General features: G+C 46.3%; 2 protein-coding genes across 2 annotated transcripts in view; one reads left to right on the forward strand and one right to left on the reverse strand.

The window, feature by feature from the left end:
* The window catches only part of CLCC1 (chloride channel CLIC like 1), a 47,282-nt gene extending 32,788 nt beyond the window's left edge, over positions 1-14,494 (forward strand). Inside the window, exon 12 of the mRNA XM_056844151.1 lies at positions 14,432-14,494. Within this exon, the coding sequence (XP_056700129.1) occupies positions 14,432-14,461 (30 nt within the window). The 3' untranslated portion in view covers positions 14,462-14,494. The remainder of the gene's footprint in view (positions 1-14,431) is intronic.
* A 1,213-nt stretch (positions 14,495-15,707) lies between these two features.
* The window catches only part of GPSM2 (G protein signaling modulator 2), a 43,083-nt gene continuing 32,874 nt past the window's right edge, over positions 15,708-25,916 (reverse strand). Inside the window, exons 10-14 of the mRNA XM_056844150.1 lie at positions 25,525-25,595; positions 20,531-20,707; positions 19,115-19,265; positions 18,763-18,980; positions 15,708-16,066 (exon numbers count right to left, since the gene is read on the reverse strand). Of these exons, the coding sequence (XP_056700128.1) occupies positions 15,899-16,066; positions 18,763-18,980; positions 19,115-19,265; positions 20,531-20,707; positions 25,525-25,595 (785 nt within the window). The 3' untranslated portion in view covers positions 15,708-15,898. The remainder of the gene's footprint in view (positions 16,067-18,762; positions 18,981-19,114; positions 19,266-20,530; positions 20,708-25,524; positions 25,596-25,916) is intronic.

The following is a 25,916-nucleotide window of genomic DNA, read 5'->3' on the forward strand; positions in this document are numbered from 1 at the left end:
GAAGACAACTCGACGAACAGAAGTTACAGGTAAGTGCAACTCTGTTTTCGTCTTCGGTCTTCTGTGCAGTCCCACATTGGGAGATTAAATAGCTACTCACCCAGGAGGTGGGTATAGAGCTCCTAATCAAACAACAAATGTAAAACCGCTCTCCCAACTTCTGTATCCTGTCTAGATGCTGCATCCACTGCATAGTGATGTATGAAGGTATCCGGAGAGGACCACGTCGCCGCTCTGCAGATGTCCAGCAACGGAACTCCGCGACGCAGCGCAGCAGAGGTGGAATGAGCTCTTGTAGAATGAGCTTGCAGCAACTCCGGGCATCGTACACCAGCTTGTGAATAACAAGACCTTATAGTATGAACAATCCATCTAGAAATAGACTGAGAGGATAAGGCCAGACCCATTCTGGGTCCAGCAAAACAAACAAATAAAGAAGTACATTTTCTAATATGAGCAGTTCTTTGTAAATAATAAAGTAGTGCTCTTTTCAATTCTAATGAGTGCAGTGCTCTTTCTGCTCCAGTTTGGGGATTAGGAAAGAAGACCGGTAAAGAAAAGACAATTTTAGGCAAAAACTTCAAACTAGGCTTTAATACCACTTTATTGGGAAAAAACTGCAAAAAAGGGGGCACACAGCACAATGCAGCCAACTCACCCACACATCTGGCTGATGTCACAGCTACTAATAAACACACCTTATAGGACAGGTGAGCTATGGAGGCCCTATGCAAGGGTTCAAAGGGTGGCAACATTAACTGGGATAGAACCAATGATAACGACCACTGTGAAATGGGTTTATGAACAGTGGGGTATAATCTAGCCAAACCTTTCATGAACATTTTAGAAGTATGGTGGGAAAAAACAGACACCCCATCCATCCAAACATGGAATGCTGATAACGCGGCTAAGTGCACCTTTATAGAGGATACACTAAGACCGTCTTCATGTAACGATACTAGGTATTCTAACAAACTAGGTAAAGGGCAATATTGAGGCACGAAACCTTTATGCAAAGACCATCTAGAAAAACGATCCCATTTAAATGAATAAGAGGCCCTGGTTGATTGCTTTCTACTATTGAGCATAACTGCAAGGACCTTATCAGAAAAACCTAGTCCGGAGGATTCAAAAGCCATGCCGCAAGGCGCAACTTGCGCAGGTCTGGATGGAACATATTGCCCACACTCAATAGGTCCGGGGCCAGTGGGAACTGAATAACCCTGTTGCTTGCCATCCTTAGAAGGAGGGAAAACCACACCTTTCTTGGCCAAAAGGGGGCAACCAATTTTCAGTGAGTATGAGACAGGAGGATCTTGCTTAGGACCTGCGTCATTAATGGGATTGGCGGGAAAGCATAAGGGAGGCCCTCGTTCCAGGGGACTAGAAACGCATCTCCTATTGAGTCTGGGTCGTGACCCGCCCTGGAGCAAAAAGAGGGGGCCTTCGTATTGGTTGACGTAGCGAACAAATCTATCACAGGAAATCCCCAAACCCGAAACACTGGAAGGAGATATTCCCATTTGATTGACCATTCGTGTCTCAGTAGAAACTCCCTGCTTAATGAGTCGGCTAGAGTGTTCTTCACTCCGGATATGTGAATGGCGTGCAGAGACACTTTGTTGCTGATCGCCCATTTCCAAATCCTGGTTGATTCCTGGCAGAGCGACAGAGAAACGGTCCCTCCCTGCTTGTTTAAGTAGTGCATCGCAGTTGTATTGTCTGTTTGTATCAGAACGCTTCTGCTGCGTAGCACATCTGTAAATGAAATGAGAGCGTAACGAATTGCTCTTAGCTCCAACACATTTATGTGAAACGAACATTCAGACACGGACCATAAACCTTGTGTGGAATAACCCTGGCAATGTGCTCCCCAACCCAAATTGGAAGCATCCATAGTCACCACTACCGAATGACTAAACGTGCCAAATGGCACTCCTAAAGATTGGTTAGCATCAGATTTCCACCAAGAAAGCGACCTCAAAACTGACCTAGGTATAGATAACTTTTTAGAGTGGTGTTCAGTGATGGGGTTGTACGCCCTAACAAACCAATTTTGTAAGGGTCGCATATTGAGTCTAGCGAATTGAACCACTGCTGTGGTGGAGGACATCTGACCCAACAAAACCTGAATGAATCTAGCCGATCGGAAGCGCATAGCTTGGGCTGTTGTTGCCGGTTGCTTAATGTGAGACTTACGGTCAGCAGGTAAAAAGGCTTTACCTAGGGTGGCATTCAATGACATCCCCACAAACTGAACTGAAGACGAGGGAGTTAACACTGATTTTTGAAAATTAATAAAAAAAACCCAACTTTTTTAGCAAAGCAATTGCGAGGTCCCTATGCCTCACCAACTTCTCAGGGGAGGGAGCTGTAATCAACCAGTCATCGAGATATGGAAACACAGTGCACCCCTGTGTCCGTAGGTAAGATACCACTACAGCTAAACACTTAGTAAAGACCCTAGGGGCTGTAGCCAACCCAAAAGGGAGGACTCGGTACTGGTAAAGGATGCCTCTCGCTTCAAAGCGAAGGAATCTGCGATGCTCCTGGGAAATAGATAGATGAAAATAAGCATCTTTAAGATCAAGCACCACGTACCACCAACCAGGTTTTAATAAATTCAACACATTTTGTAATGTAACCATACGGAACTTTTGAACATACAGAAATTTGTTTAAATGGCGAAGATCCAGGATGGGTCTAAGACCTCCATCCTTCTTAGGGATAGCAAACAACCTTGAGTAGAAACCAGGGGTCAAAAAACTTGGAGAAAGTGTCTCAACAGCACCTTTGGGAACTAGCTCTGATAAGGAACCCATCAAACTAGGTATTGGGGGGGAAACACTGGACGGAGGAGAACCCATGGGAGGGATATGTAAAAATTCTAACCGATAACCGTTTTGAATAATAGAAAGAACCCATGAATCAGTAGTGATCTCTTGCCAAGCTTGTATAAAGGGAACTAAGCGATCACCAAATATAACATTCCCCCCTACTTCAATGTCCCCCAGTCAGAAGGCCGGTTTAGCCCCCTGCTTCTGAGGAGATTGAGAACGGTGCTGTGTGGACCAATTCTTATATGGCCTCCGCCTATTGGAGGACTGAAAAGCTTGATAGCGCGCTGCTGCTGTTGCTGTTGCCCATAGGATGTAGAGGGACCTTGCTTCTGGAACCGAGGCTGTTGGTAACGATCTTTGTAAGGAAAACGATTCCTATAGTAGGGTATTAAAGGGGGGGGGGCTGTGACACCCATGTACCTAGCAGTTTGTTTCTGTTTCCGTAGCAGTTCCAGTGTCTCATCAGTAGAGGTGGCAAAAAGCATTTGCCCATCAAAAGGTAAGTCCTCAATCTTTTGTTTGGTATCCAGTGATAGATTCGTAGACCTGAGCCAAGAAAAGCGACGTAACGAAATAGCGGCAGCCATTCCCCTAGCTGAGTAGTCAGCAGCGTGGCGACCAGCGTTCATCTGATGTTTAGCCAATTTCGATCCTTCTGCCATGACCACCTTGGCAAGTGACTTTTCCTCGTCAGGCAATAGCTCCAGGAAGTCACCCATCCTTTTCCATAAAAACAGCTGATAGGCGGCCATCACTGCCTGATAATTTGCTATGCGAAAACCTAAGGCATCCGCCGAGTAAGATTTCCTACTAAGAGAGTCAATCCTCCGACTATCTTTGTCCACAGGTGCAGCATGACCACCTTGTCATTGTTTAGACTGAACTTCAGACGCAATCAATGATGATGGAGCTGGGTGCGAGAAGAGAAATTCACAATTTGTAGGTTGAACCCTGTATAGATTTTCCACTTTCCTTGCCGTACAGGGGATAGAAGAAGGCTTCTCCCACAACTTCTTTGCCATATCCATAAAATCAGACAGGACCGGGAAGGCAATAGCAGACGGATGCTCAGAATAAAGAGCTGATAATATCTTCTCTTTGGGTTTTGGATTGGTTGGCTGGATTGAAATGTCCAAAGATTTGGCCATTCTTGACATCTGTTCTGCAAACGATCTATAGTCATCTGATGGTGAAGATGAGGCAGATGTACCCACAGTGTCATCCGGGGAAAGATCTGAAGTAGCCTCTGATCCCAGCTCCGAATAGTATGTCTGTGAGCCATGTTCAGATTCTGTATCTGTTTCATGCGTGGAAAATTGGGGCTCCTTAAGAGGTGGAGGCTGGTTAACATGCTGGGGAGGAACCACCGGCCAGACAGGTGGTTGCTGTGGGACAGGATACCATGGGTAAGCAGGGTAATTAGGCCACTGAGACTGAGGAGGCTGAGGTGGCCACTGTGGTCCCCACCATTGCTGCGGTGTCAGGTATTGGTGTACCGGAACCGAAGGACCGGGAATGACTGGTTGTGTCTGCATCGGTACAGAAGCTTCAGGGGCGGAAGGCGGCTCCATATAATCACCCAAAGAGAGGTCCGGGAGATCTAGCTCCGATTCCGACTCAAATCCGATGATCGGAGACGGGGTGCACGGAGGCGGAGGAGTAGACAGCCTCTCGGCGCCTATCGGATCCGAGGGCTTCGGATCCGAGCGCTTTTTCGGCCGTTTATCCCCCTGAGCCTCCAGGTGCTTCGTCTTCTCCTTCACTTTTTTATGCACCGGTTCCGAGGCAGACCTCTTCTCTTTAAGGCTCGGGGATGACGGACGCCTCTTTTTCGAGCCCGTTGTCGGTTCCGACCTTCCGGAACCGAGGGACTCGGAACGGGGGGCATGTTCCCGCGCGACCGATTTTGACGAGGTCGGCAAATCAGAACAAAATAAAGCTTTCTGGTAAAGTGCCGATTGAAGCCACGCAGCCCTGTTAGAGCGGGCAGTAGGCGTAAATTGTAAGCAGATTTTACAAGAGCCCACCTTATGGGCCTCTCCCAAGCAAATTACACAGAGGGCATGATCGTCGGTCTTCGACATTTTACTGCCACATTGCGTGCACTTTTTGAAAAGCGCCATGCGAACGGCTTGCGCCATGACCGTCACTGCGGTCAAAAACAATAATAATGTCTCTTTTCTTTTTTCTTTTTTTTTTAGACTCACGGTCGATGCAAAGCTGAGAAAAACCTTATCCGAAGGCGGCAGAAAAAGAACTGAGGGAAAGGGGGCAGCGCCCTCCAACGTCGCGTCACTTGGGCGGGAAAGCTGACGCATGCGTGGAGAGGACGGCGCCCTCTATCTACCATATAGAAGCTATGAGAAGTCGTTCCGGTGGCTGGCCTGTGCATGCGCAGTCCCAATGTGGGACTGCACAGAAGACCGAAGACGAACTTAGAAGTTAAGCTGGGTCTGCCCTAGTTAATACTTTGATGGGAGACCACCAAGGAAGTCCGGGGTCGTGACATGGGGGCAGGCAATGGCAAACCATCTCTGAACATCTCTTGCCTTGAAAACTCTATGGAGTCACCATAAGCGGGCTCCAACTTGACAGCACTTTCCACCACCACTGCATTGAGAGTTCCTTGATTGAACTTCAGCTTATTAGAGCCATGCAGACAAATACCACTGACTTGAAACCGGAGATAGTGACTTTTAGGGAAACAATTTGTCCTTTCTGTGAGAGTTCCCGACCTCCCTGTGCAAATTCCATAAAACCACTTGCTCAGACTGTCATGCAGAAACAAGGATCTTTATTGGAAGCTTCAAGTGGTACAAGTCTTACACTGGTAAAGTTGCAAGTGAATCCGAATTCACAAAGACAGAATTATAACCCCTACAGGGAAGCAGATGTCAAACGTGTATTATGGGAACCTACGAGATAATTGTGCATGGTACAAAACATCAAAAGAACTCAGAGCTTGTTAGTACTATCTACCCACCAAGGCCACAGTGGTGGAAGGGAGTCAGTGAGGGCAAGGGAGGGACGTGGGAAGAAGGAGAGACATTCCAACCTGGGGCCTGTCAGGCGCTGCGCCTGAACCAAGGAAAGTCAAGAGACCTGGACTGCTTTTACGAGTCCGGGGGGGGGGGGAAGTATACAAGGCAAAGGCCTACCAAAGGCCAGGCATACAGACCCTCACATTCTGCCCCCCTTAAGGCCCCCCTCCCCCGAGTCCGGGCGGACGAGGCTTGTCGGGATAGGCAGAGTGAAACTCTCGAACCAGACGGGGAGCCGCCACATGGGGAGCAGCCACCCACTCATCCTGGGCGGACCCCAGGTGCTTTCAGCGGATCAAATAGAACAGCTTTCCCTTTTTCAGTTTAGAGTCCAACACTTTAGAAACTTCAAGATGCGATTCCCCTCCCACAACTGTAGGAACTTCAGACTTAGGGAGGGGGTGGAACTGAGGGGCAGCGACGTACGGCTTAAGCAGGCTGATATGGAACACCGGATGCACCCCACAAAGAGACTTAGGGAGTTCCAATTCTACCGTGACGTCATTGATCACCCGGGTGATGGAGAAAGGACCTACATACCTGTCACTAAGCTTTTTGCAAGGCCGAAGTGACCGTAGGTTCTTGGTGGAAAGGTAAACCTGCCCTCCCACCTTGAGTTCCCACCCCGGAGACCGATGTTTATCGGCCTGGTCTTTGTACTTGCGCTTGGCCCTCTCCAGGTTCTTTTGCAGCCAGGGCCAAGTGCTCTGCACAACTTGTATCCAATCCTGAATCTCCTGCACTCCCTCAAGCTCAGGAGTGATGTTAGGAGAACCAAAGGGTCCAAAGTCCTTTCCATAAACCACGTGAAAAGGACTGAAACCTGTGGAGGAATGGGGGGCGTTATTGTAGGCATATTCAGCAAAAGGCAGTAAGTCCACCCAATCGTCCTCGTGGTAATTGACATAACACCTTAGATAGCATTCTACAACAGCATTGACACGTTCGGTCTGACCATCGGTCTGGGGGTGGTAGGCTGAAGAAAGTCCTTGTTCTTCCACCCCCATGACTTTTAGGAAGGCCCTCCAGAATTTGGCTACGAACTGAGCCCCTCTGTCGGAGAGGACCTTCCTCGGAATCGAATGATGCTTCACCACGTGATTAATAAACAGTTTAGCCAACTTCTGGGCCGATGGTAGTCCCGCACAAGGAACAAAATGAACCTGTTTGGAGAATAAGTCTGTTATCACCCACAGTACAGTTTTTCCCCGACTTGGGGGCAAATCCGTGATGAAATCCATGGCGATCACTTCCCAGGGCATGGTCGGGGTTTCCAGAGGCTTTAAGAGTCCGGGAGGCTTTCCCATCCGTTTTTTGGCCGTGGCGTAAATGGGGCAGCTGCGCACATACAACTCCACATCGGCCCTCATACCTGGCCACCAAAATTGACGCCGCAATAAATGCAAAGTCTTTACAAACCCAAAATGCCCCGCAAGTTTGGCCCCGTGAACCAGTCCCAGCACCTCTTTTCGGAGTACCTCGGGGACATAAAGCTTACCCCCCTGCAACCACAAGGAGCCCTGTTGGTCGAGCTGTGCGGGGAGAATCTGCTGATCCGCCTCCCTCAGAGAAGCGTCCCGGAGTCGCTGTTGGAAGGCCTCCGGGATTCCTTTGAGGGGAGGAACATCCTGGCGATGGGACTGGGATCGGGTGGTTACTGCGAGTCCCGAGACTTCCCCTCTCTGTTCAGGGGTAAATAGGGAATCCACCAGCCGATCAACGTCATTGCGGTACTGGGGAAGCCTGGAAAGAGCATCCGCTAACACATTATCCTTTCCAGGCACATGTTTCAGGACAAAGCGGAATTTGGCAAAAAACTGTGCCCAACGAATCTGTTTGGCGGTGAGCTTTCTAGCCCCCTTCAAAGCCTCTAGATTCTTGTGATCGCTGCAAACCTCAAAAGGGGTCTCCGCCCCTTAGAAAATGCCTCCAAATGGTTAGGGCATGTTTAACAGCAGCGGCTTCTTTCTCCCAAATGGCCCAGTTGATTTCGGATTGGGAGAATTTTTTAGAAAAATAGGCACAAGGTTTCAGCTGACCGTTCTCGTCCCGTTGCAAGAGAGCCCCCCCCCCCATGGCTACGTCGGAGGCATCGACCTGAAACAAGAAAGGTTTTTCACAATCAGGGTGCGCAAGAACGGGTTCGGACGAGAAAAGCAGCTTGAGCGTATCGAAAGCCTGCTGGCAGTCCGACGTCCATTGCAACCGAGCCGAGGGCAAGGCAGCCCCCACTCCTTTCCCTTTCGTGCACAGGAGCGAAGTGAGGGGGAGCGCAACTTGGGCAAAATTGGGGATGAAGTTCCGGTAAAAGTTAGCAAAGCCCAAAAATTGCTGCAAATGTCTGCGCGTGGTGGGGGGGTCCCATTCCATTACCGCCCGAACTTTTTTGGGATCCATTTCCAAGCCTTGATGGGAAATTACATACCCCAAGAAGGTGATGGAGGGTTGGTGGAAATCACATTTAGAAACCTTGGCAAACAGTTTGTGCTCGCGCAACCGCTGCAGCACTTCGCGCACCAATTGTACATGCTCCTCCATGGTTTTCGTATAAATGAGAATATCGTCCAAGAAAACCACCACCCCGCGAAACAATAAAGCATGAAGCACTTCATTAATTAACTGCATGAACACACTCGGAGCCCCCGAAAGTCCGAACGGCATCACTAAATACTCAAACATTCCAAAACAACTGGAGAAGGCAGTCTTTGGTTCGTCCCCTTCTCGTATGCGGACTCGGTGGTAGGCCTCCACCAAATCCAATTTGGTGAAGATTCGGCCCTCTTTCAACTGTGCGAGAAGGTCTGGAATGAGAGGGAGGGGGTATGCATTAGACTGAGTGACAGCATTCAGTCTACGAAAATCAATACACAGTCTCAAATCTCCCGTCTTTTTCTTGACAAAGAAGGCGGGGGCCGAGTATGGAGCCTTAGACGGGCGGATAAAGCCCCGTGCTAAATTGGTGTCCAAATAGTCTCGCAACACCGCCTTTTCGTTAGGACTCATGGGGTAGACCTTCCCCTTGGACAATTTGCCGTCCCCCACTATCTCGATAGCACAGTCCGTTTCCCGTGGGGGGGCAGTTCGTCGCATTCCCGCACGTCAAACACATCGGCAAACTGGGAATACTCTTTGGGAAGCTGGGGCAGTGGAAGTCCGATAGAAGGGGCCCCTACGAGGGCGGCTGCGGGAGTGTGCAGTACTCGGTCTTTATCATGAAGTTCACACGGGTTGCGGGGAAAGGTGAGCGTCCGCTCAACCCAGTCTATGGAGGGATTGTGCCCTAGCAACCAATTCATCCCTAACACAATAGGTGCGACGATGGGGGCAATGGTAAAATAAAGGCGTTCCCAATGCTCCCCTATAGCCATGACGACTGCTGCGGTGCGGTGGGTTACAGGTCCCTTTTTAAAGTCACTGCCATCCATCTGGGAAAAACGGATGGGTTCGGGTAACCGCTTTCGCTTAACGCGCAATAGTTGGGCAGCCTCTTCGCTCATCATGGTGCGGGCACAACCCGAGTCAACTAGGGCCGTAAACTCTAACGTGGGCCCCCCTTTTGGCAGTGAGAGATTGACCTTTACATACACATTGTCCTCTTGAGCGCTTACCATTAGTGGAGCTCCGTGCACAACGTTTGGAGCGGTCTGCTGAGGAGCCCCCCTTACAGCAGACCGACGGCGTTTTTTGCCGGCAGGTCCCAGTCCTCCTCTTCGCTGGAGGAAGCGGCTGTGGTATTTGTAATCCGAGACTCCGATGAGTCAAAGGCTTCCTTTGTAATCCGTGACCCCGATGGGCCGGCAGAGTCCGAGGCTTCGACCTCGGTGCGGGCGTGCAAGGCCGAGGGCGCGCTTCGTCGGCTCGGTGTCGGTGCGCCACCCCGGTGGCGAGGTTGCCCCTCGGGAGGGGGCTTCTCAGGTTCGGTCGTAGCCGGACGAGTCGGTCCCGGACGTCCGGGTCGTGAAGGGCATTGAGAAGCAAAGTGTCCTTTCCCCCCGCAAACGAGACAGACCCCGCTCTCAAAGCGTTTGTGGCGTTCAGCCATGGAGGGTCCTCCCCCCGAGGGGGGTCGAGACCGCCGGGTCTGTCTCCACGGGTCTTGGTCTCTCGTCCGGTGCGTTGTCGGGACAGGAGCAGCAGTTGCTTTCGGTTTTCGATGTCAGCGGCATGGCGAACCCAACCTTCAACATCGGGAGGGTTGCCCTGCATGAAAGCCCAGTGTTGCAATTCCGGATTCAACCCTTCGCGGAAACACTGCACCCTGGTAGCTTCACTCCAATCCAAAATTCGACTCGAGAGCGACTGGAACTCGCTTGCATACTGCGTAACTGATTTAGTCCCTTGGCGCAGTTGTTGCAAGGCAGTCTTTGCTCGCTCACCCAAATGCGGGTCCTCAAAGCGGTGTCGAAGGGCGACCATGAAGTCATCGAGGCTTCGCAGGACCGGGGAGCGGAGCTCATACTGCTGTACCATCCAGGCGGCCGCCTCACCTTATAGGAGAGAAGCCACGTATTGGACCCGGGAGTCCTCCGAAGTAAAGGTCCGGGCCTGTTCGCGCATAAAAACGTCCACTTGCACCATAAAAAATGTTAGCTGGTCACTCGACCAGTCATACGTGATTTTCAAATCTCTGCGAGCCGGTGGAGCGGGACGGATGGGAGGTGCGGGGGCCACGGGTGGCTGTCGTCCTCCGTCCGGCGGAGCCACGGGTGGAGTCTGAACTTTCAGTTCATCCATGGCTTGGGCCATCTCCAGCATCACTGCTTGCATAGTATCCATCCGATCCAGTAAATCCTGGCGCTCTGTCTGCCAGCGCAGCCGCTCCTCATCCATCTGGTGAAGTAGCAGGGCTTCCTTTCGGGCGGGATCGTCCTCGAACCCCAGCCCGTGAACCACAGTCCGTCTTGACTGCGCGTCGCTCTTCGAGAGCGACCAATGCCGGGGAGTTTCCAGCCAGCTCTCCAAGCGAGTTTGCTTGGACTTTGTTCCCAAACCTGACCTGGAGTCGGCTCCACTGGGCGTCTTCCCAGTCGACTTCCCTTCTGAAGGGGGTAGATCAGGCTTTTTGGGTTCAGCATCGTCCTTCTTGTCGCCGTTGTCCGGCTTGCCATTGTCATCCCCGTTGCCTGCCATAGCTGTCCAGGAACGGTACAGGAGCAGGTCAACGCGGCAGAGACTTGCAACTTAATGTGAGAGTTCCCGACCTCCCTGTGCAAATTCCATAAAACCACTTGCTCAGACTGTCATGCAGAAACAAGGATCTTTATTGGAAGCTTCAAGTGGTACAAGTCTTACACTGGTAAAGTTGCAAGTGAATCCGAATTCACAAAGACAGAATTATAACCCCTACAGGGAAGCAGATGTCAAACGTGTATTATGGGAACCTACGAGATAATTGTGCATGGTACAAAACATCAAAAGAACTCAGAGCTTGTTAGTACTATCTACCCACCAAGGCCACAGTGGTGGAAGGGTGTCAGTGAGGGCAAGGGAGGGACGTGGGAAGAAGGAGAGACATTCCAACCTGGGGCCTGTCAGGCGCTGCGCCTGAACCAAGGAAAGTCAAGAGACCTGGACTGCTTTTACGAGTCCGGGGGGGGGGGGAAGTATACAAGGCAAAGGCCTACCAAAGGCCAGGCATACAGACCCTCACACTTTCTAGTTACATTTATATACTAATGTTATAAATGTAAAATTAGCATAGATGAGGTGTTCAGCTTTCATTTGCTATTCTGAAGCATGTTTATCTAGTTAAGGGGTGGGGAAACTTTTGTCTGCCAAGGTGTCAAGAAGTTGAGGTCTCTTAATTTCTTGGATTGCATGATTTTTTTTGGTTCAGGCCTGGGAGGCCTATGAATTTTGTGTTATTAGGATTTTAGACCAGAAAAATAAGTTTCCTTTTGAAAACTGCTTTTGTGGAGGGAGAAAGGTAAGCCCCAGCTGGTGCTAGTTAACCTTTCCCCTTTTTGGAATGCAAGGCCGTGCATTGCCATGGTAATTAAATGGTCAGCCATCATGACAATGTCCAGGTGCAGGTAGTTCTGCAGGCTTCCTCACCTGAACACATCTCTGAATGAGTCAGCAATTTCTGACCAAGTGATTAATTAACAGCTAAGTGCTTGTGTTTTCTCAATTGGCCTCTATGAGCTCATGCCACTGAGAAAACGAATATAAGGACAAACCAACCCTTGAGAAAACTATGCATGCTTTGGGGGTACAGCAGGAAGGCTGTGCTGGCTGCATCACAACCCATTTGATTTTGGCCCTACGGGGAAACTCTGGTCAAGCTGACCTGCTTGGAGAAACCTTTGGACAACCTTTTGAAACTCTTGAATGCTGGAAGCATCTTTGGAAGTTGGTAACTATAAACCTGATGCAAGAAACCTTTGCCAATCCTTTTGAGCCAAAAAGGCTTTTGAATGTATTAGCTAGAGATGCTAAACAGTTTATTTTCTTGCTTAACACTTCATGACTTTTTCTTTCCTGTAAACCAGCTTGAATCTTATAAATAAATTGTTAGCATTTAAATGGCTTGTGTCTGTGATTTTGGGATTCCAAGCCTAAATTCTAAGTGCCTTGTGTGAGTGTAAAACCACCTACCAAAAACCTAAGATATTTTGGGAGTGTAATCTTTCCCTGGCAGGCCTCTACCTTGCAGGGTAAGCGTTGCACTCAATTTTGGAGTGAGTTGGGAGAGGATTGCCCTTATCTTCCCCCTGGAGCTCAATCTTTTGAAAGGGCTGGTGGCAGCTACTCCTTGGACTTGGGGCGAAAGCCTGGAGTTCAAGGTTTTGTCTTTTGGAAAACTTTTGACCAAACCAAAGCAGCCTCCAACTGGTGGAGACAGGTTGGGGAGCTCTTTGACACAAGGGCCATTTGGATATTTATATCATTCACTGGCCATACAAAATTATCAACTTAAAAATTAGCCTGCTATATTTGGTCAAACATTTAGCCAAGAGGCATGACCAGAGACGGCTCCGAATGTCTGCCATGTAGAGCGACTCACTTTTGAGCTCTGCCATCCCCAGCTGGGCCCAAGAGATTCAGGCAGGGCAGCAAACACAAGACGGAGTGAGCAACAAGCCACTCGGGGCTTGTAGGCGAAGGAGCCCGGTCCAGTAACACCCCGATCCGGCACTTTCCCACCCTACACATCTTCTGTAGGACTTAGAGGAGAAAGAACCAGAAGGAAGAGGTGGTACTGACCAAGCCCCAAGCAGGCAGCTGCCCAGATGACATCCCCCCCGGTGCGGGCAAGCAGGCAGGCATCCAACCGGTGGCGCACTTGCCCACCTGGTGGCACAGGATGGTCTGTTGCACCAGCTGGAAATAGCCATCCAGCTGCACGCCAGAGTTACTCCTGCTCCGCATGGTCGGGGCCGGATTCTATAGCCAGCTCCTGGTACCTCTGCCTGCAGGGATGAAATGAGGGCACACTGGCTAAGAAGTTTCCCCACGCATTCTGGCCCTGCCCCCTTTAACTCCTCCACTGTCGCCACTTCCACCCCCAGCCCTCTTGTAGTACAGAGGGAATACGTTTCTCCACGGCCCAGTTGGGAAAGGGTTAACACAGTTTCTTGGGCAGTCCTAGCAGCTTCACAGCTAATGACTCTTCTGCAAAGGGGAAAGAAGGTTCCTTTTTTCAGCAAAACAAACTCACATCCGCCTTGAATAGAGGCTATTCCTGTCTGTGGGAGGGGGCGGATTGCCAGTCTTAGATCCTTCTGAACTAGAGATCTGCCAGGACCCATGAAGGGCCAGACCAAATGATTTTGTGGGCCTTATACGCCCCCCAGACCTGACGTTCCCCACCTCTAATCTAGTTATTGTAAAAAAAAAAAAAATCAAAGTAAAAGGTAATATGGATTATTAATAAGGGGCAGTTGTTGGAAGTTGAAGACAGAACTTGTGCAGAACCCATATGTATGACTGTACAGAGGCTACAGTAATAACCATGCTTTGAGAGAAATAGCTGCCCCTTTAATGCAATATAAATGATTGAAAACTGCATTTTAAATACCTGCTAAAATCTGCTTAGCCTAATAGTACTGATACCAATCCCTAAATTTTTGCAGCTTGGTCATCTGGTCTGGGTCACGTGAAAATTACTTAACAAGTCATTAAAATGAAAAAATTATTGTTCATGTTGAACTTGGGAGAGTAAATTTCAATAATCAGCTTCACAGAAAAAGAAAGATTTGAGCTTAATAGTCTAAAGATTGGTTAAGAACCGCCCATGAGATTTCCCCCCCTTTTCCCTTATTAGTGTCAACTGTTGTGTGCCACATTTTAGTAGCAACTACATTGGCTTCAAACTGCTTAAAGGTAGCCCTGATGTGTGCTAGTTATAGTTAATACTGACTAAGGACTAGAATTCTACATATATTTTCTCTATTACAAAAGTAGCAAGGCTTAATATTGGACTGTTTTGGTTTACTTGCTGTGATTTCTCTCAGAAATAGAAATGGTAGCTTGCACATAATCTGAAAAGGGTTAGAATTTGCAGATGCACACAAAGGCATTCTCAAACCCGAAATCTTCTCATTGCAGGAACAAAATCAGAGGAATACTGCTTCCTGATAGACCTCCAGTTGTACCAGTGAATCCCCTCCCCCCATGTCTATTTGTAAAAAAAAAAGCTGTTCAAGTAAACTACTTCATAGGCTTAAGTCAACTTGTCAACACCCTGTACTTTGTTACATTTTAATTAGATCAATATATTGTTGTCAAAGACCTAAATTATGTTTAGCAAGTATTTGAGTCCCCTACAACAGTTTTAACACATTGAAAAAACATTTTGTGGCAGAATAATGTTGAAAACCAAAGACACCTTTTATAAGATGTTTTGCAGATACTGTTTGCAAGCAAAATAAAAACTTCCATGACAACATGATTTTCTTATTTTGTTCCATGTTCAACTCACCTGAAGAAATGGAATTAAGCTGCACTACATCTCTCCCCCCATTAACATTTTTAACATTCTGAATAGCAAATAAAAAAGCAAGCAACAGGCTCCATACAGAGATAAAACCAAAAGCTTTAACAGTAGGCTGGGTTCAGCCAGTGTTTCCACTGGTGAAAACAGGAGGGGGTCCCCTTTGTCCCTTAGGCTTGGAATCATTGGACCTGTATGTTCAAAAACCATGTGGGGAAGGAGAAATTGGGCAAGATTGAGTGAAAAGCTAGCTCTAGTAGCACCTTGAAGGTCTTTCCAGGGTATAAGCTTTGGAGAGTCAAAGCTTCCTTCATATCAGGTTGGTCTTTAAAGTGCTACTGGACTCAAATTTTGCTCTTCTATTGCAGACCAACATGGCTACACACCTCAAACTGTGTGTTAACCAGCAGAGACATGGGAGGGAGGAGAGCATGCTTCCAAAGGTTGTTGCTAAGGATGTGAGGTTTTTTAGCCTATGACATGTTTCACCAGGGAGAATGTGATCAAGATCAGATTTTTAGGTTGGATTTTGCAATGTAATCTTAATAATCCCTCAGCAGACTGTTCTTTAGAATTAAAGCAGTTTGTGTACCCCTAACTTAAACCGAGTTTTCTACTTTCTCTTTACTTACAACAGAAAAAAGCTGGTCTAGCCTGTAGTTAAAATTTATTTTACCAAGTTTTTTAAAAAAACAAATATTGTTATGATTAAGACTTTTTATACAGTAGAAGCTAGAAAAACACATTGATACCAAACTACAATTTCCTACTTGATCACAATTGTAGTTGAAAAAATTCACAAATTGTGACATGTACCTCAAGCACTACAATCATTAATAAAACAAAAACAGTGCCCTATACAATTTTTTTACATTTATTAGACGTACAATTTCAAGCACTGGCAGCAACAACTGTACCATTTATTATGTAAATTTATGAAGCATTTTGAACACTGCAAATTTACATATTTTTTTCTTTAAAGGCATAGTTGTCTGTATCTAAAATAAAAAAGTTGTTTTGTGTTACAGTACTACATAATCCCCTGATGTTTTTGTTCTGTAATGTGCTTTGTAAGAAGTCCATTAGCTAGAACTTGGTCTCTTTAAACTGGAAGGTAGAAAGACTCTCTGTTCATCCATTCGCTTTCCCTGGGATCTCAAGATAAGGCTGAAGAAATCTTCATCAGGTACAGTTGGTCCTTTTGTGACAGTTGTTGGTGGTGCACATCTCTGATCATCTAGTCTAGAGCCCTGAAAAATGTAAGGCTTGGTTAAAACAATTTAATTGTTAAATTGTTCAATAGTTCAATGTCCATCCTTTCCTCAACAGTATATTTCATACAACTGATACTTTTACAATAGTCTCTGATCACGTGTTAGAGCTAAGTTTGCACAGCTTCATATAACACCATATGAAATGGTTGCTTGTAACCATACTGATAGGGAAAAAATATACATGAGGGCTAACCCAGACATGAATGTAACTAAAAAGATTCCTAATACTGTGGAGATTCTGTGTGTAAGGAACACAGCATCATTTCAAAGAAAGCATGTACTGCCTACATTTTTTAATTTTAAAACTGGATTGAACAGACTGAAGAACAGAAGCTTTAAACCAGGGGTGGGGAACCTCAGGCCCAGGGGCCGTATGCGGCCCCCGAGGACATTTTTTGTGGCCCTCCGGAGCTCCGGGGCCCTGCTACAGAGGTGGGGCGCAGGGTGGCCCTCCCAGAGGGTGTTCCTGGCTTACAGCGGCGCTGTGGCGCCCTTTGGACCTCCTCTCGCCGACTGTCGGCTATTGAGCAGCGAGAGGGAGGGGGAAAGAGGCTGGCGGCTCCCGACGGCAGAGCATGCATGCAGGAGCCGATCGGGCTTCGGGGGGGGGCCTTTTGTGGACTCTGGGGAGGAGAGGGCATGGAGACTGGGGCCCGGTCGCACGGGGCCAGCATGCGCGGGTGTGTGTGTGTGGGGGGAGGCTCTTCTCTCTTTTCTTCCTCTTTTTCTGTCACTCTTTCTCCTTTCTCTCCCTCTCTTTCTCCCTCTTTTTCTGTCTCTTTCTTTGTCTCCCTCCGTCCTTTTGTCTCCCTTCGTCCTTTTCTTTCTTTCTCCCTCTCTCTCCATTTTTTCTCCCTTTCTCCCTCCCTCCCTTTTCCTCTTTCTCTGTTTTCCTTCCTCCCTTGCCAATCGACTGTGGGCTGCGCCCCCCTGGCACCTCGTTTGCTCGGGCCCACTGCTGGCTGCCCTTCCACCTGGGAGGGGGGAGTGGGGGCACCCTGCAGGCCTTCTCTGTGTGGCCTCCCCTGGGGTTGCCAAGCTCCAGGTGGTGGCTGGAGACCTGGCAACCCTAGCCTCTTCCCCCCACACCAGGAGATCTACACCTGGTATGGCCCCTGAATTATGTCATAAATGTGCAAATGGCCCTTGGCAGGAAAAAGGTTCCCCACCCCTGCTTTAAACAATTTCTGTCAGTACTCCTGTAGCCTGTCGCCATGCCGTGAGGTAACTCCCCTTAAACAGTTACTTCTCATAACATAGTTTTCCTTTCTAATGTGGTAGGATGTAACATTTTTCACTCTCTCCTTCTCTGGCATTCAGCCTATGGAAAGCAAACAAGGTGGAAGATACAACAAACTATGCAAATAATTCAGACTGTATACTAGGACACAAATGCAGTGATGCACTTGCTGATATTTGAACATCACCCTCAATTAACTACAACAACTTTGTATGCATTACAAGAACACTGTTGAACTTGAACTGCTTACTTCAGGTATGCAATCTTTATTTATTAAAACCTTTCCTCTTGGTTTATAACTTTTCTGCTCCAAAAATAGGGAACAAGAAAAGCTCTTTAGTTTCAAGTACTTAAAAATATAAATTCAGAAAATTTCCCTGTCTATATTTTGAGTGTCTTCTCCCTCCTCTAGTTTTATTATAGGAATTCCCAGCTTGGGATCAAAAATGTTGGCTAAGTCATGGAAAGATTCTTCAGCTTCCCTTGTATTTTGTCCTTGGGGAATCCGAGTTCTTTATTTAGATAAAGCCTGGTTTACACTAACAGTAGTATGATCATCCTATAATCTGCAAGGCCCTCCAAACCACCTTCACCACTACCTTTGCAAACTAACCCACTCACGATCATGTCAGAAAACGTGCTCTATTTTCTGCAAAAAAAACAACACCCCAACCCTCTGAGTCTCTTCGGTAATTGACTATACCAATTCAGAATAAATTAACACTCCTCTTAAAGGCATGCTTCTATATATGTGTTTTCTTCAAACTAGAAAGAATTACTGTGTACGGAAATATACAAATCTGTATATTGTGCTACATGAAGAGTAGAGGTTGGTGATTTTATGATGACAAGTAAAAATGGACAACCATGTCAATAAACTGAATATACAACATCCATGATTCTGAAGGCCAGAATGCAGGAGTGTGCAGGAGTATGCTGAAATTGTTTCTTTAGTAAAGTGTAAGGGGCCAGTCAGAGTGTGACAGTTTATGGTAGCTTCCCATTTAGCCAACAGAATTTCAGTGTTTCTAGTTCTTTGAGCTCAATTATTTGTCATTCGTTTAGAGCATCTCAGTCAACCATAAAGTTTAAAATCTATTGGTGGGTAAAATAATTTGTCACCACATCATTTGTAGTAGGGTAGAGCTATTTTCAATAACTAATTTTCAATGTAATCCTATGTATACTTACACACTTCTAAGGCCATTACCTTCAGTGGACTTAGAAGGGTATAACTCTGCTTAGGATGGCACTAAAGCTCTCTGCTGTGTATTTATTAGCCGTTCCTTAGACATCCATTAATCCTAAAACAATTCCCCGCATTTTTAAAGGCGCTACCCTTCTGAAACTAGATATCACAATGTACCACCACCAAATATCTATTTTCTTGTGGCCGTTTCAACAAGCTGTACCACACAGAACAAAAACCTACCTGACATTTTATTAAGATGTCAAAGAAGTCATCATCTGGTTCGCTGTTACCACTGGCCATCAAATGGCCAAGGACTGACTGGCTGTTATGCTGGTTAAGCCGAAGCCCAGGTAAATTGCTGGCACTGGCTCGCTGATCATCTAGACGTCGGCTCTGAGAGCTAGCTAGTAGGTCTAGAAATTCATCCGTGTGGGGTGAGACCATGGAAGCAGAAAAAGCTGCAAAATGGCAAGGACAAAATAACTAGTTTAAGTGCACTTAGACAAAGAAACAGATCATGCTATTTGTACTACTTTCAACAGTTCCAGATTTCATTCTAATCATCCAGAACACAGAACTTAAAATTAATTACATTTTTTCATTGTTCTTGATGGTGTGGAAGATGCTGTATCTGTCAGCCTGTTCCTGTCCTGGAAACAGTACCGTTGATCATCCATTCTGTTGCTTTGAAATCTGCTTAGCAAATCAAAGAACCCTTCATCTCCAGGCACATCAGTGTTTTTCTAAAAAGTTGAAACAAAAAAATCAAGACAAATGTAGCCTACAGTGGCCATTTGAAAAGTACAAAGCTGTTTGAACAAGATAAATTGCATTGCAGGAAGAAGTAGAGAAGAGCCACTGAAACCCTTAAGTGACAAAGCAGTCAAGGAAAGGAACCAGAATCATCCACACCTATCCTAACAAAGCAGGGACATAGGCCTTATCATCTTACATATACTGAGTGTTATGGGAATATCTTTCTAAGTATGCTTAGTAGCTAGCCCTAGATCAGTGGTGGCGAACCTATGGCAAGCGTGCCAGAGGGGGCACTCAGAGCCCTCTCTGTGGGCACGCACGCCGTCGCCCCAGCACAGAGTTCGCCTGAGTTCGTTGCTAGAAAGCCAGAGGGGCGCGGGGCCAGACTGCTCCCCTCCCCCTCTCCACGTGCGCCTGAGGGCATTTCTCACATCACCCGCCCCTCTGCCCAGCAGCCCAATGGGAGCGCTTCCTCCCTCCCCTGTCACATGCGGCAGGGCGGCTCACATGCCGGGTGGCTCACATGCGGCTGCGGCGCGGATGGCAGCCTGTTGAGTCTGTGGCGAAGGTGATTCCCATGGTGGATTTGGAGAAGAGCATATCTTACAGTGTGGCATAGCTGGAGGGGAGCAGAGCGCTTGGGCCACAGCGCGGGCTTCGCGGTACCTCCCACCTATCAGTGAAATCCCCTACTAAAACAGGAACACCCACTTACCCAGCATGTAATTAACCTATGGGATGTGGTGATGGCATCTAGCCTAGATGCCTTTAAGAGGGGATTGGACAAATTTCTGGAGGAAAAGTCCATCACGGGTTACTAGCCCTGATGGGTATGTGCTACCTCCTTATTATACATTAATTGTTCAAAAGCATGCCAAATGCAAACTTTTACCTTTCAATAAAAAGTTGTTTGTATCATTGAAAGCTCTGTTATTGTGTTTTTCTTTTAAGACAAAAGATGTTAATGTATGAATTGTTTTTTTAAAACGAAAACCTCAGAATTCAGGTTAAATTGCCGTGTTGGCACTTTGCGATAAATAAGTGGGTTTTGGGTTGCAGTTTGGGCACTCGGTCTCTAAAAGGTTCGCCATCACTGCCCTAGATAGTAACATAATGATTAATGGTCAGACTGACAGTTTTAAAATAAACTGACTTGCACAAATCAGTAAAACCAATGATTACAAAGAGATATCAAAAATACAATATACTAAAACATTCAAACCTCTAACAATGAATGCTGCTCTACAAATACCTTCTGAGTACTCAGAAGCCGATGGTCAATAGAATTACTAGCATCCTGGAGAACCTTGGAAGAAGTGACGTTTTTGTATTTTTTGCCTTTTAATCGATTTACAAAGTGCAGTTTTGCCGAAGGTTTGGGAAGTAGTAGTTTCTGTTTGGCCAGAATTTCACTATTCCAGTCCTGAACCTAGAAACAAAGGAACAATACACATTAAACTATCCAAAGACCTTTAACAGAAATGTTCTGGTTTCAGTTGCTACTTCTCTCCTAATCACTTTTTTCACATTGTTGTCTAGATGATCAGCGAGGCTTTGCAAATCCCTTCTATTAGCAAATAGCAGAAAGCTTGTCTGGCAAAGAAATCCTAACCTAGACCAAAGTGACTACTCTTTTAGAAATCCTAAACTGACTTCGAGATTAGGGCATCACATCCAATGCAACCATACACACAGTACTTGATGTCACTTTTAACATGTCTTAAATTACCTGTACTGTTATAGTGACACATGAATTTTTGACATTAATTTCTAGTAAAGCTACTTCTTCAGAGATTCTGCATATGACATGACAAAGGCAGCTCAGAATATTACACTACAAACTAGCCATTCATCATTCCAGCTTGTTCAGGATGCACCCCTTAAACAGCCTTCATTTCTAAGAGTAGTTACATTCCTAGAATTCAACAGTAGAAGAAGAAGAAGAAGAGTTGGTTTTTATCTGCTGACTTTCTCTGCCACTTAAGGGAGAATCAAACCGGCTTACAATCACCTTCCCTTCCCCTCCCCGCAACAGACACCCTGTGAGGTAGGTAAGGCTGAGAGAGAATGACTTGCCCAAGGTGTCCCAGCTGGCTTCGTGTTTAAGAGTGAGGAAACAAATCCAGTTCACCAGATTAGCCTCCGCCACTCATGTGGAGGAGTGGGGAATCAAACCCGGTTCTCCAGATCAGACTCCACCGCTCCAAACCACAGTTCTTAACCACTACACTACGCTGGCTCTCCAGTAGGACTTCCACTGCCCATATTTCACTTTTCTTTCTCTGCAACGTTAATTTTGGTATTGCCGTATACCATGCAGCATGCAGGGGATACAGCATGAACAGGGAAATTAGGAAATTTGCCCTCTCCTGAACTTTTGCCATTCATTGAAGGTGCTCTGCTCATGCAGGTTTGTATGTGTGTAGTGGTGGTGGGGTTTTCCTTACTGCAGTCCCCTGTGTTGCATGCCATGCTATTCCAGAGGGTCCCACAACCCACATCAGCATAGGGAGGAGATGCAGAAAAGGGAAAGAAGGTGGTAGAAGTCACCTTCTCAAACTTGTTCCATGTGTGAAATCATTGCATCCTACCCAGAAACACCAAAGAAAGAAAGACACACCGCCCTGCCCAGGTAGAAAGAACAAAATCACCACCTAAGTAACTAGTACCAAATATTCCAAAATCACAACAGTAGTTACCACTGGGAAAATGCAGATACTATGAAGTTAAATGCATAAAGTTATGTGTACTAACGAGCTGGGTCAAGATTGCCAGTTCAGGAAACTTCCGGCAAGATGGCGGATCTGATCACAACTTCTCTCAAGAGCTCTTGAGAGAACCTGGAGACGCTCCGAAAACGGGACACTTTTAGTGCCCCGATCCACGTTCCTAAAAGGTGGAACGTGGAGCAGGAAATTCCTGCTGCCAAAGAGTGCGGTTTTGACTCCCAGACTTTCCCCTGGGAATGAAACCCGGGCGGGGGGGGTTGGATGCTTGTCCCGCCCGGCTGAGGAAGTAACCATCGCCGTGAGCGCCTCTAATGGATCCAGGATCAGATCTCCTCTACCAAACACCAGCTATTGATCCATTTTAACTACAGAAACCCCGACATCCGAGACCTGTAAGTGCTAAGAACTCCTTTTGTCTGCCTTTCAATCAGAAAAAGACTGAGATTTTTCAACTAGCTACAAAACTGCACCCACCCCCCAAGACCAAGAGATAATTTGATAAAATAAGAAAAATCACCAACCAGACTGAGGAATTATAAATCTTTTTCGTGGGTAGACATAACAACAGACGATTTGAGTGACATTGTACACAGCAACTGAAGATTCCGAGTTGGAAGGGGGAGGGACGAAGTTCTATTTCCGATTTGAAATACTTTTGCTTTAGAGTATTCCTGCCACGTTTTGCTGTGAGAACGAGGAGACTTTGTGGGAAGGACCAGATGTCTTTAAAGGCTTAACTAGAGGACTCCTGAAACTTGATGGTTTGTGTTACACTAATACTGCCCGCCTATACAACCAGCTCCACAGGGAACCATGGATTACAAAAGACTGGAGGAAATGTTGATGCAGCACACTGAAACACTCAATAAACAAATTCAACAACAGACAAAACAAATGACTCAACTAATTGACCAGAAACTTGACAACCTTTTGATCGAGATTAAGACAATTAAGGACCAGGTGAAGGTATTAAAAACAGACATGAAAAAGATGGAAATTACCGTAACAAAAGTAGAGGAGGAACAAAAGGAAATACGCATGGAAACTAAGGATAATGAGAAACAAATTGGAGATTTACAAACACAAGGAGAGATTTTAAAAGACCAGATTGCACTTTTGAATATGAAATCGAGAGAATCCAATCTACAAATACGCAATCTCGCGGAAAAATATGGAGATACTAGAGCAGGGGTGGGGAACCTTTTTCCTGCCAAGGGCCATTTGCACATTTATAACATCTTTCGGGGGCCATACCAGGTGTAGATCTCCCATGAGGGGGGGAGAGGCTAGGGTTGCCAGGTCTCCGGCCACCACCTGGAGGTTGGCAACCCCAGGGGAGGCCACGCAGAGAAGGCCTGGAGGGCGCCCCCACTCCCCCCCAGGCGGGAGGGCAGCCAGCGGGGGGCCCGAGCAAACGAGGCGCATGGGGGGTGCAGCCCGCAGTCGATCAGCAAGGGAGGAAGGAAGGAAAACAGAGAAAGAGGAAAGGGGAGAGAGGGAGAAAGAAATAGAAAGGGGGGAGAAAGAAAAGGATGGAGGGAGACAGACAAAGAAAGAGACAGAAAGAGAGGGAGAGAGAAAAGCCTTCCCCCCCACACACACACCTGCCGGCCCCACGCGACCTGGACCCAGGCTCCATGCCTTCCCACCCCCAGAATCCACAAAAGGCCCCCCGAAGCCTGATCGGCTCCTGTGCGCATGCTCTGCTGCCAGGAGCTGTGGGCCTCTTCCCCCCGCTCCCTCTTGTTGCTCAACAGCCGACAGGCAGCAAGAGGGGCTTACAGTGTGCCCTGGCGTTCCTGAACGCTGCGGTGATAGGGGGCAGCCTTGGGGGACGCGTCCCTCCCCCTCCTCTTGCTGACCAACAGCCGTCAGTCGGCGAGAGGAGGTCCAAAGGGCGCCGAAGCCCCTGCAAGCCGTGGCCCCAGGAACACCCTCAGGGAGGGCAGCCCTGTGCTGCGCCTCCACGGCGAGGCCCCGGAGCTCCCAAGGGCCACAAAAAATGTCCTCGGGGGCCGCATACGGCCCCCGGGCCTGAGGTTCCCCATCCCTGTACTAGAGGGACTATGATAAAGTCACTTGTTGATATTTTCCATTTAAATGAACAAAAATTAAATTATGCAATAGACAAAATATACAGAGTTCCCTTGTCACCAAAAATGAAGAAATCAACATTAGAGAGATTGTGATTGCCTTTCATGATCTCAGAATGAAGAATACAATCATGCAAATCCAATATGATAGTCCTCTTTTGGTAGATGGATTATCATTAATATTGCTAAAAGATATACCTCGTCACTTGGTCGCAAAGAGAAATGCTTATAAAGATTTCACAATGATATTGAGGAAAAATGGAATAAAATACGCTTGGTTAACACCACAAGGACTTACTTTCATCTACAAACAGATCAGATGTGCGGTCAACTCATTAGCAGAGGCTGAAAGATTTTTATTAAGAAATACAGAACTGACAGATCCCATCCAAGGAAGAGACCAAGAAGAAACACGACGGGATGAAAATTCATCTGGGCAAGATGCAGTAACTGGTCACCATGGATGCCAAGAGACTACATTAAGAAAGCAAGAAAAAACCAATAGAAACCCCCGACAGAAAAAGTCATTTAAAAAGAAGGGATAGAGGGTCGGAGGGTATTGAAATGTTGGGAGTAAGGGGAGGTGCAGGGAAATAACAATGAGTTTTTGTTTTTTTACTTACTTGATAATGTAAAGAATATATAGTTCTATCCTTGTATTTGGAGTAATTATGTATTCTAATAGTATTTTAAAATTTCTTTAATGCTAATTGAATATATTAGAGATTGGGTTACTAAGTAAAGGAGTATATATGGACACTAGAAAGAAATAGGCAATTTTAAATAAATATATACTAGTTCAGAAGGAATAGATAAATAGTAATATAAAGGAGTAACTTGATTAAGAATGGGTTGGAGGAAGTTGGGGGGGAAGTTCAAATTATTATATGTATTTGATTAAGAAGGTATGCATTAAGCTACGCAATATTATTCATAAATATATGGAAAGATAAGCTATATGGAATACCGAATAAGAAGTGTATTATATTTATGGAAAAAGCAATAAAAAGTATTTAAAAAAAAAAAGATTGCCAGTTCAGGTGGCCATGTCATATATGATTCAAGAGATGAAAGCACAAGATTGAAGGCAGTATAAAAGGGAGAATTTGTTTCTCTTTAGCAGTTAGTTTGCTTAAAGTTGGTTACTCTGCTCAGTCTTTTTCTACTAAAATGCTGTCTTGGAACAATTTCCTTTTCAGATCAGAGCACAGAATTATTTGAAGTGATACACTGCTGTCTCATGTACCTGTTGAGTACATACAGATTTATTTCTGCCCATTTGTCTTCCCTAAGAGCTAACCAAATATATTTATTGGTAAGGCAGTTCAGTTCTGCACTTCAAATTACTCTTAGGAAGCGGCTACTGTGTTATATTCTAGAGTGGCATATTAATAAGTATAAACATAAATTTATAATTCACTAACCTTTTCTGGAGTTAGTTTCATAAGTTCCATGTTTTCCATACTATGGCGACGTCCAACCCGGGGTCTAGGGCCTTTAAAAACAAATTAAACCACTGGTTAATCTGGTGGAGGGTAACAATAACAGAAGTGTTTTAATTTCAAAATGTACAAATATACTGAAGGCAATCACCAGGCTTATTAAAATCTATCATCATCAACGTGCACAACTGCACTGAGACTAATAATTAATTGAGAGCTCTTCTTTAAAGTGTAGAAAATATTATTTTTTTCTTTGATCATCAACGCATTTTCCTTAGCATTTTATGATAGTCTAAAGCAGAGACTGCATTAGTATGTAAAATAAATATCTTATAAAAATCCGACATCTGGCTCTCCAGATACATTTATCAAAA

This window comes from Euleptes europaea, chromosome 2 (assembly GCF_029931775.1).
Source record: "Euleptes europaea isolate rEulEur1 chromosome 2, rEulEur1.hap1, whole genome shotgun sequence".
NCBI lineage: Eukaryota > Metazoa > Chordata > Lepidosauria > Squamata > Sphaerodactylidae > Euleptes > Euleptes europaea.